Here is a 12105-nt window from a genome sequence, read left to right as displayed (position 1 = left end):
TATACTATATTCATTCTCACATTTCTCCAGTTTCTTAGTGTTGCTGGTTTTCCAGAGATGAAACACAGAAAATAAATTGTTAAAGTAAGTGTTGATTCAGACCTTGGCTTTACAGGATTGACTTTTTGGACAGTCAACCTGCAAAGGTGAGTAAACCATGGGACACTGATGCCAGCCAGCGTCTCCAGCCTGGACATTTGTGTCCACTATCGAGTTGTTAGGACTGAAGGGGTGAGCACAAACAACGGGTCAGCCCGTCCCTTTTCCAGTTTGTCTTTCTGATTGAAGCCTACTGATTAATATAATTATTTGGCCAGAATTGGAATAGGTGCACTGATTGGTTATTTGCATAGTACGCCTTGATGAGTTATCAAATCATAAGTAGCATGTGTGGGCTGAATGAACAAGTTATCATCATGGTGGCTAAAACATACGACACAAAAAGCTTCATCTAACCAGAGCAACATGCAGCCACTTTTCCCACCTTGAGTCCACAGGTCCAGAATGCATGTTTAGGCATCGATCTGTGATGCTTTGCACAGCGCCTTTCTAGCCACATAATTTAGCATTTATGAGCTGTCAGATGAAGTCCCATCTGCTGTCACACGATCCTGCCAAGCCATGGTGGTGGGAAGTGTGTCATGTGTCCTGGAGGTTTGGTTTCCTTTAGGAAGTCAGTATGAGAGGTTGCTTCCAGAGAGCGCTACAATTAATTTTTACTTAATCTGCTCAGCTCATACTTAGTCTCTGCATCACCTCCATCCATAGGCATCTACCCATCAGACTTTATCATTAAGTGTCTTTTTGTCTCATCCACAACCGCTTCAACTCTGTACCACTGTTTTTCCATTGTTCTGCAACATGAAATGAGTACTGAATGTAGTATGAGGATGTTGAAGAGGGTTGATAAATGAGTACTGAATGTAGTATGAGGATGTTGAAGAGGATGGATAAATCAGTACTGAATGTAGTATGAGAATGTTGAAGAGGAAGGATAAATTAGCACTGAATGTAGTATGAGAATATTGAAGAGGATGGATAACTGCTACCAATGTGCTTGCTTTCCACGGCATCTCTTACATTCTGTTGTAACTTGATTGAAAATCCAGTTTTAACCACATCAGCCAACAAATCAGCTCAGTTTGGATGTTGGCAGGCAATTGTGCACCCAATGAGGAAAGGATTTCACCCTCTAGGCTGGCATTCTCAGCACACCTGCAGTTAACCACATGATAAAATAATTAAAAGTATGACAGGAGAGAATTATGGCAAATGATAAATCCCCTCTGTACTTTCTATATGTATCAGAAAAAAAAGCTTAGACCTATGTTCAATACAGATGTATCCAGGTGGTTATTTCTATAACCACTTTTAGGCTGAGAACTTTAGATTTGAAAAGATGGCTAAGGTATGGTTAACATCTCTGGTACATTGACCTCCTTTTTATATTAAAAAGGAGAGTGCATTTGTTGAGCTAATGAAAGTATGGTTGGTGTTACAGATTCCATGCTTTACCATCCTTCACGTAGGCCTATGTAAATTGCTCATCATCATGCATGCTGTACAAGGCGCTTAGTTTCTGTTTCTGGAGCATCTGGTGCGAATGCTGATATGTTTATAAGCTTACCAGCAGATATGCACAATTCTGGAGAATATGTCTGCAGGCTGTGTATTTGACATAAGTACAATAGGCAACAATATCAAAACAACATCTATAAAATATCAGCTTTAAAATATCTCTGGCTTAATTGACACGCAATCACATAGGCTGTATATAGTCGCATACATGTATACTTCATCCTATGAAAAGTGTGTGAGCCTGGTCAGATGTGGATTGTCTGACCAGGCTTCACAAGCACAGACCTGGGTGCTTTCAGTAAGACTATTCCACATTGAATTTTCACATACACATGAGGCAGAAATGTACTTGTCTTGGAAACTGGTATGACTTGGCCATAATTTGAAGCATTTGTACCAGGGCAATACAGCTATAATGGGTGAACAAAAGCCACCACATGTGTATTCATGACATGTGCACAGGAAACAACCAAGTGACATCAGTAGTAAAAGGAATCTACTATAAAATATAAAGCAACTTGCATGTTGTTAAATTGGCTGAATTCACATTTTTCAGTTGAGGTACTCAATTACCACAGACATTTCTTTCTAACAAGGTCATAACAAAACAAGGGTCGCATGAATAGAACTCATTCAATAAAAAAGCTAAACCATTCCCCCCCCCAAAAAAAGAACCCTCCAAAATATATACTTTGGTGGCCAGAACTGATGAGAAGCTTCTTACTGGGCTGCCAGACTTTAGTCTTTAAGGGACAGTTTCACAAACATGAATTAAATGACAGCAGTTCCAGAGTAAAAACAGACATGAAGAATTGGGAATGCTTGAATGAAAAGGGAAGCAAAACAAGATAAGTTTGATGATTGTGATTTGAATTCTGCTGTTCAGCCAATGCTATCTCAGAAGCAAACTTCATGAGCCACGGTGACCATGCGCCGATACAGTGATAAGGTGCTCACATCCACTCTGCTCATGCAGACATGGCAGAAGGAAGGGAATGGGACAGAGCCAACTGGAACTGAATCCATTACTCAGACCGGGTGCTGATTCTCTCATAGGACAATTAGCTAAGTTTATTAGTGATAGGTCATCTTCAACTTCTCTCATCTAATGCTGTCATGCAGAATGTACAGTAGGATGTGATCCCAGGGAGGTTGAAGGAAGCAGAACACTGTAGATGGATGCTAACATGGTCGAAGAGAGCCCAGTTCAGGTCAACCGAGTTGAACTCTGATGAATCTGCCAGAGAGAAAGAGTAAGAGTGAGAGAGTTGAACAGTGCTGAACAGTCTCCCATCCGGTATGACCAAAGTAGACTCAAGTCTTCACAGTTTAGGACATGAGTGTTAGGAGTCAGCATTGGTCCTGGCACGAGAGTGGACCATCTCACTTAGTGCTCCCTTCAGAGCTTTGTGGAGATCTCTACTCTCGCAGGCTCCAAATGGAGCACAGAATCCAGCTGTCAGACATTGGTGCAGTTAGTGGAGGGCGGAGCCTCAGCTTTGCTGCGGACCTCCTTGATGTCGTTGAGTGAAGATTCACTGATCATCTGGCACTTGAACACCTGCTTGTAGGCCTTCCTGAAGTTCTCCGACAGGAAGGCATAGATGACAGGGTTGATGGAGGAGTTGCTGTAAGCCAGGCAGTGGGCAGCCACCCGCAGCACAAAGGAGGCCTGACTCAGGGGGAAAGAGCCGAACTCCACCCACAGGTGCACCACGTGGTGGGGCAGCCAGGACAGACAGAACACCACCACGACCACCAGCACCGTTTGCGCTGTCTGCAAAAAAACACACGGGTGGATGAGGATTCAAGAGAAGGTCCAGAGTGGCTCGGTAACAAGTACAGAGCACTCTCTGTGTAACTTTCATAAATAAGTGAGTGGGGCCATTGGGATGTGGTTTGTGCTAGAACTGATCAGAGAAACAGGAGAAGATCAGGGTCGAAGTGTTTCCCTCTCTGTCCCATACACACACCGCCACATGGACAAGGGGCTACACACCCTGGACGTGACCACTCAGTGAGAAATGAGCAGAGGTGACCACACGCTGAGGAATGTCACCAAACTCTATGATGAAATCACACTCATTTTTGCTTTTTATACCACCAACAAGAGTCTTGGTGTCCTACTCATTTTTAAAAAAGAAAGATTATATTTAAAAAAAATTTTTTTTAGCATAATTTAAAACCTAACCTGATCAAGGCTGTTATGAACTTTATATTTATGATACATGATAATTATGAGGCATCCTTCATGCAAGTAAATAAACATATATTACTTAGTCACTGACAGCAGAAAACAAAAACATAATAATAATATGGGGTATGTCATATGTTAATGCTACTTAAGTTTAAATAAAATGTTTAAATAAGCATGCAATGTACTTCTCCTGAGCTGAATTAGAAGCTGACCAAATACACAAGAGAAAAAATGACAGCTAGAGCTCTTTTGTTGATATAGTTAAAGCCAATACAGTTGACCTCTTTCCTCCTGTTCTAAAAATTCATTATTAAAATTTTGCATGTATGAAAATACATGGCAAACTAGTGTAAATCTGGATTTGCAGGGTTAGCATTTTTCATTACGTAAAAAACCTCTTTTTAATATCTCAGAACTGAATTAGAATGACATTTTGTAAAATCCTTAGAAATCAAACCCATCATTCCAAAAGAATTTAACTACTTGCACAGGAGCAGCTCCTGAGGACTGCTTTTAATTAGGTGAAAGATTCTTATCAATGCTTAGAATAAAGTTTCTCACTAAATCTTATTTTATTGATTTTAAAAACCCTAATGAACATAGTTCTTTGTCTATTGTTGTGTGTATTTAGGGCAGATAAGGGTTTCTACGGTGTATGGTGAGAAATGTTCATGTCACAACCTTGTTCTTTAACTGCTCAGGGTCTTTTTCGTGATCTGCTTCATTGTACTATCCTCAGGCTTTCATCAGACTGATAAGAGATGTTGTCACTCCATGTTGGCACTTTGCTTATGCCATTTTAGCAAAATCAATCCAACACAATGAGGAAAAACACAACCCTGCTTGCGTATACCCAACAAAAATGCTTTTAAAATAACATTTGGAAGGAAACACACGCTGGTTCAAGTCCACCTAAAGTGCGGAATGGACAACGACGGCTATTCTCTAATGGCTGAAGCAGTGACTCAATGTTGAGCTCCACATAAGCCCTTCTAGCCTGCAATTGGACAAATTAGAGAAAGTAAGCAAATGAACGAAAAACAAATTCATTAAAGAAAACAATTTAAAGAAAGATATTTGTTCATGCTATGTGGCACCCCTGTCTTCACACGGAAGCTGTAGCAGGCCTCTCTCTGTAGGAGGCGCTCTTCACCATCACCACCCCTTTGCATTTGATTGACTATTTCAAGACCCATGAAGTGCAGTGAATTAACAGCATGACCGGCTTTATTAAAGTGCCCGGCAACCGAAGGTCTCTCATGTTTATTTCTAATAGCATATTTGTGTTCATAAATGCTTGTTTTTTTTAAATTATTATTATTTTTTAAAAAGCTTAAGAAAGCCATGTTCTGAAACACAACTGTGTTTCCTCTGTGAGCCTAATAAATAAGCAATTATATAAGTGTTGACCACATTTTATATGCATTAGCTGATTAACCTTATGTATTAGGGGTCTAGGTCTGTGACATGGGCTTACATGAGAAACAGTGAGAATATGTCTGTTTATTGTACAGGGTTTTTCAAGTGATTTAACAAGACAATTGATATTCTTGTGCCAAACAAAAGTATTTTAATGTATTGGGAACTTTCCTCTGCACAGAAAAATCCCTTCAGTTGAAATAACTCCTCAATTGAATTTTCTCCTTAAGTGTAAAAAAAATGTATTCAGGTTTATTCAGTTGATCACTGTAGCTCATAATATAATTATTTTTATTTTAAGTGAAAGCCATCTTGGGGTGGGAACAAAGCAGCTATTAATTGATGCCTGCGTTAGATACATGTAAAAGCAAAACAATTCACCAAAACAAAATCAATGTTTTGTTTCAAGCCAATTAATTTGGGTGTAGTAATTCCCCAGATCAACGAGGCTTTGGATCTCCATCGCGAGGGCAACACGCTGGTTTAAACATGTGATTCAGAAAATACTTCAACTTGAATGGCAGCGTTTTATGTGCAGTAACTATTTTAAAACCGTTTTCTGTGTGACTTTTTAACGACAGTCCAAAAACGGTGATATGTCAAACAGAAAAATGGCATATTTCTAATGTCATATTTCGTATTACTTTCAGGTGACACACACCTACCTTCCTCTTAGAAGCCTCTGATTTTTTCGACATATTTCTTAGCTTTTTGTGCAAGTGGTTTAAAACCTGCAAAAAGAAGAAAATACAGTTCTTTACATATTTTCACTGTCCACATAAAATGTGACAATATTGACCTGTTTCATTAATCATTAACAATAAAGGTTAATAACCTGTACGTTTCATCTTAGCTATGAGGGCATTATCGGAAAATTATCGGCTTTGTGGCATGTACTTCAGTATGTACTGCTTATTACAAGAGTCCTGGAGTTAAGAGACCATGTAATTACTGACAACTTGTTTTGTACTTACCTTTGCATAACAGAAGGAAATCAAAAGTAGGGGCAGCACGTAACCAAACACAAACGCGCACACCACGTAGATCTTTTTATACTGAGCGTTCGGCCACAGTTCCCAGCAGTACGTGGCATTTGGGCCGCGGTCAATTATGTTCTGGTAATGGGCAACTGGCGCTGCCATGGCTAGCGACAAAACCCAAATACCAACCACTCCAATAAGTGCGTTCCGCGCCACGCGTATCGAGGAGGACTTCCGAGAATGCACGATGGCAACGTAACGGTCCACAGACATCGCAGACAAGGTAAAAATGCTCACTAGCATGGATACGGTGAAAAAGTAATGTATGAACTTACAAATAAATGCTCCTAGCACCCATGTTGGCATAATGTATATGGTGGACTGGAAAGGTATGCAGAAAAGGAGATAGGAGAGGTCAGCAATGCTCAGGTTCAAGATGAAAATATTGGTGGTGCTCCGCGATTTGCCCGGCTTGCTCCGGGCGAGCACCGTTATGACCATGGAGTTACCCAGCACACCCAGGGTGAAAATCAGCGCGAAGATTAGCAAGGTTATGAAGTTGTCCGTGCCAATACCAAATAAAAGTTTATCAGATGCCGCCTCTGTCCTATTGTCACACCACAAATCACTGAAATCACTGAAGTTGCTCATATCTGTCGGGTTCATTATTTCCTCTGACATGAGGGGGGAATTTTCCCTCTGATAATGTCTGAAACATGAAGTCGTAACCTTCCAGCCACATAAGAGTCAAATATGTGCTGATTACAAGTTCAAGTTGACATTTCGGCTCCTAAATGCAACTACAATTAGATATATGTAATGCTGAGCTAAATAAAAATATCCACTTCAGACTTCAGCGCTAAATAAAAGAGTCTTGACTTTCGTAAGAATCCGTTGATCAGCGTGGTGTCCTCGAGGATCGGGGCTATTTGTCCTTTTACGCGCGCTGCTTTCGCATCTCGCAAACAGACAACATCGTGCCTCCATCGGTAGATATACAGTCGGGGCTGGGCTGCGCCTTTCACGTCACACTTTCGGAGAGGGAGCGCACTTTTGGCGACTACTCGTTTTGAGTACGCATTATCATTTGGAGAGAGCTTGTGTAGTTATCAAAGTTAACGATCATTTTAAATGTATACGTCCAATCCGTAGGCATCTAACTGAGTTAACTTGAAGTGAATTTTCATTACCCAAATCAGGCATACCTTCTGGTCAATTATCTTTTCCTTCTGCTTCTTCTATTCCCAGTCTGTCAATGACCACCAATGGTCCAGTGATGTTTAAGGCCACTCCGAACTCTGGCCACCGTTCCCACTCCCACACTCATTCTACATTAAAAGCATGAAATGCACTCACAACATCAATATTTGGTGTTTGGCTGTAACTGCAATCACATTACTGCTTGTTTATTTAGATTTTCTATATCTATAGAGTTAAACCTGCAACTGTGGGTTGTTCCAGACTAACATTCCCAACTTTCTTTTGAAGGTTTTCTGTTGGCATCCAGAGTTGGCAAGAAAACACACTTTGCTACATTTAAAATCTTTTAATGATGTAATCATCCAAAACCCTATAAAAACCTTTCAAACATGGCTTCTTTCCAAACGATAGCCTTTAACAATGCAGCACACAATCCAAATGGAATGATTTCATTTATAGGTTGGTATATGTCAAACTTTAAACTATTACATAACAGGGCCTGTGAACCTTACTTTCTCTGTCTAAATAGCCATATGCCAGCTGGCGGTGATCTTCTTTGCTTATGTGTGGTCTGCAAAGAAATTTCTTCAGGAACAAATAAATAAATTTGTTATATATATATATATATATATATATATATATATATATATATATATATATATATATATATATATATATAAAATAAAAGCTCATTTGTAGTGTTGATAAACACTTTTACCAATATTACCAGTGTATTGTCTTCAGTTCTTGTTAGACAGTGTAAATCAGATTTAGGTGACTTAAAATAGATTCTGCTAATCTCACTGGGTTTTGAAAATCAATGGGCAGGGACAGCATAAGATGTGATGATGTGATGCAGGCATCTGATTTAATGAAGCAGCATTTCCACTCAACAAGTTAAAGCCTGATGATCGAAATAAAAGTGGCATTTACAGACTGGGGACCACAATCATATAAACATGGAGGATTAATGCAAGATTGATTTATGGAAGCGGTAAGCCTTCAGTCTGCATCAGAAAGGGACTTAGCTGTTCAGACAGCTACCTAAAGTGACCAGTTCAGAGAAGAGTCTCAATGCTTTTCTTCCTTTTATCATGAGCACTGATGGGACAAGCCGAGCTGTATTCATGGCCTGAAGGCAGACACGGTGTGGGTTTTTCCTTCAGGTAGGTGGGGTACATTTTTGCAGGCAAGGCTCAAGGTATGTGTGAGGTTGTGTGTAGTGGTGTGTGTGAGGCTCTATGTGTGACATGGTATGCGCTTTGCGAGTGGTTACCTTTCCATGGTCCATGCTGCTGGACAGGAAATCACAGTTGCTACAGAGCCAGCAGTAGTACTCAGTAGTAGTACTCAGTAGTTTCCTGCTCTGTCAGATCACTGTGCACCCTGCCCACCGTGCACACCCCTATGGACCATGCCTTCAAGATCTTTGCTCATTAACAAACTCTTCCATCTGTAATGACCTCAGCAGTGCACCTCGGGGCAAATGCATAAAATATCTGATGGGAGAACTGCACTGTTCCTATGCTGAATACAGTGTGCCTGTGATGAATTGAGTCAACAAGGAACTGCAGAAGCTGATGGCAGAGAGTATCTTTCTGACAAATAGCTTTCTCAGTTTTCCTGAAAAAACTTGTAGACTGGTAGTTGCAAAACGGGCAGTAATGAAACTCCTCTGTGTATGAAATCGTGCAGCCCACTCTTTATAATGTATCAGTAATAGCCAGGCAGTTGCAAAGGAATAAAGACTCATGTTAAGGGAATAAATGTAACATTGGTCAGCCTAAAGTGACTTTATCTTGTAATTAACTCTGGCCTATTTGTGCTAACATAAGGTTCTATTATCCAGTGAGACAGAAAAGTGCTTTTGTAAGTCTCTCTGGGTATAAGCATCTACTGTAAAACGAAATGTTAAAAGGTCTTTAACATCTTTGTTTTCAAATTTATAGGGATTTTATTTGTCCATGAGTTGATTTTGGTATGATTTTTTTCACAGTCTGTTTAAATTAAATAAATATGTTTGCAAGTGGTCCAAAACTAGCTACAATATTTATCCTGATTGTATTTCTAATCAGCTATTTCTTCAAGCTCACAGCACACCTTGAACAGGGGAGATGATGGTGTTGTAACAGTTATTTTAATTACATTCTACATTCACAAATACTTAAAAACAAGACAGTCAGAATGAAAAATTTGAGCCACAGAAATGACAAAACCAAGTCAACAGCTCAGTGTTTGATTCATGAAATGATTGATTGGTTGGTTGCATCCCACACTGCCCTGAGATTGAAGATATCTTACAACACAGCAATTATATTTTTCCATCAACGGACACTACAAGTACATTAGTAGATTACTTTTTCTCCTCGCTTGTCTAAGGAACGTTTACCACTAGATGGTGGAGTATTATATTGGAGATGTACAGAATTGGAAAGATATGGTTCTCATCTCATCTGAATTAAGCTTTAGTAAAGTGAGGGCCAAGATCATCTGAACCTAAATGAGTGAGAACTGTATATTCCCTTACAGAATACTCTGATGACAACAAGCATGCAAATCCTGCACTTATCTAAATAGAAGAGCCCAATACGAAGAGGATGAAGAATATTTTCATGCCAAATGTTACTTTTTTCATATATATTTATACTAAGATCTTATGGCCAGTTTCTGTAGTTTAAAAAGTCATTCATGTTTCCCCTCTCCTTGATCTAACTGAAGCCGGTGGAACAGATGAAAGCAATTATAAATCACAGCTGGACGACACATCCGTATTTATGTTTGACTGTGCCTGCCTCTCTGCCACTTTACTACCATGTAGACTCAGATGACCCTGACTACTACTCAACTTAATGGAACTGAAATTGTGAACCAGGAGCAGAAGGTGCCTGTGTGCATCACAGAGCTGATAGAACCACTAGATAACCAGGTAATGTCTATTGCAATCAGCATGAGCACAGCAGAAGGATTCTGTGGCATAAAACACAACACAATGCATAATTGACAGGACAGGCAAAGCTTTTTGTGGATGATGTTCTGGCAGTGTCTGTGGAAGTAAATGTTTGCTGCCAGCTTTAATTCCATGCGGATCCCAGTGGAACTGGCTCGCCTGTCTTTATTGACCTGAACCTCACTGAGCATGCATTTCACATACTGAACCAAGACTGAAGGCCAAGACTTAATCTCACCATTTACTTATGACTTATAAATTAACTTATGACTTATATCACTGTTTTCCTATGACCTATATCACTATTTACTTATGAATTATGACACGAATCCTGAATTATGACATGGGCAGAATATGCATAAAATGGACTGCAATTCTTTTATGATTCTCCCAGTGAAGACATAATTAAAGCTGCTATTCTGCACTTTACATTCAAATGTATTGGTTAATTTCTTAGCCAGTGTACTGGAACACAGACCCGTTTGGTGTTTATGGACTACACTACACCTTACACGCATATAAAAAAGGAAAGAGCAAAAGATGAGTTGTCTCAGACTTATTTTGATACCAGTGTAAGTACAGGAAAGTTGACTAACCATATTAAAACAATATAATTTTGTGAGAGTAATAATGTAAAGAGATTAGTAAGAACAGTTCTGCTTTCTCTTATAGGATATTGAATGAGTTTAGTTTTGTAAGCCTAATTTCAGCTTCTCGTAAAACCTTGGTGCACTCTGGGCTCCATAGCAACCTGTTTCTCCAAGGATGGCTGAATGGTTTTAAATGTGCTGTCTACTTATTGAAGAGAGCAGAGATTTTTTTTTTGTGTGTCATTTTCCATAATTGATGTTTTTGTCCCTGCCTGCAATACCCTTGAGTCATATTTAGTATTATGTGAAAGATTATCTAAATATCACCCAAACATGGCTCAGGCTTTATGTTGGTTTCACTTTGAGAAGATCAGCCACAACACAACCCAACCCAAAAGCAGTGCTTGGCATTCACTAACATCTAAAAGTGGTGGGACATCACCCCAGCTCTTTGAAAAGTGGTGAGTCAAATGCCCACTTGCTCCTGTTGTTCCGGCATCCTTGTGCTGAGTGGGCCTTTTACACTGAAGTGTCCTTTTTTGTACTATTTTTTAAATAGATGGAATTATTTCAATGAATATGACTATTGTAATCTATAATTAAATGTAACAGAGGCTCAAAACTGACGGTGGCAGGGAGGGAGTGAGACACAAAATCTGGGTGGACAGTCAATTTACTATCATGGAGGGATTCTGGAAACATGATAAAACAAGTGAAACACAGAAACTACAGGCTATGTACAAAATTACAGGCAGCATGAATACACAGAGGCTTGAACAAACAAGTATATAAAACGAACGTAGGCATGGATTCACAATGACCAGCCAACTAGGACAAAAAACACAGAGTAAAGAGGACTAACAATGAACCAGTGATACAAATGAGAAAACCAAAACAAGGAGCAGAACAGGAAACACTGACAGAAGACCATGGGAAACCATGGAGCCAGGCATGCTAGGAGGGGGCAACTGTAACAGAGATAGAGGAGTGGCTTTATTTTCCATGTCTCATATAGATAAGTAAACAAGAGCACAGTGGCATGCTGGCTAAAAGCACAAACAAAAAACAAACTCACTGGCAGTAATGACCCATAGCCCTGAAGACCAGGCTACAACTCAGCACATAGCCTTTGGCACTGTATGGACAACCAATTCACAGCACTGGAAGAGGACACCTGTGTACTTTATATAGGGG

General features: G+C 39.7%; 1 protein-coding gene across 1 annotated transcript; it reads right to left on the bottom strand.

The window, feature by feature from the left end:
• Positions 1–1643: 1643 nt before the first annotated feature.
• LOC113591152 (galanin receptor type 1) lies at positions 1644–6840 on the bottom strand. The gene is made up of 4 exons (XM_035528558.1): positions 6169–6840; positions 5860–5925; positions 3089–3355; positions 1644–2815 (listed from the first exon to the last, which is right to left on the bottom strand). Exons 1-4 carry the CDS (start codon positions 6838–6840, stop codon positions 2786–2788), a joined length of 1035 nt encoding a protein of 344 aa, XP_035384451.1. The 3' UTR covers positions 1644–2785.
• Between the last annotated feature and the right edge of the window lie 5265 nt (positions 6841–12105).

The sequence above is a fragment of the Electrophorus electricus genome, chromosome 7, assembly GCF_013358815.1.
Source record: "Electrophorus electricus isolate fEleEle1 chromosome 7, fEleEle1.pri, whole genome shotgun sequence".
Lineage (NCBI taxonomy): Eukaryota > Metazoa > Chordata > Actinopteri > Gymnotiformes > Gymnotidae > Electrophorus > Electrophorus electricus.
This window is presented reverse-complemented; position numbering and strand designations above follow the sequence as displayed.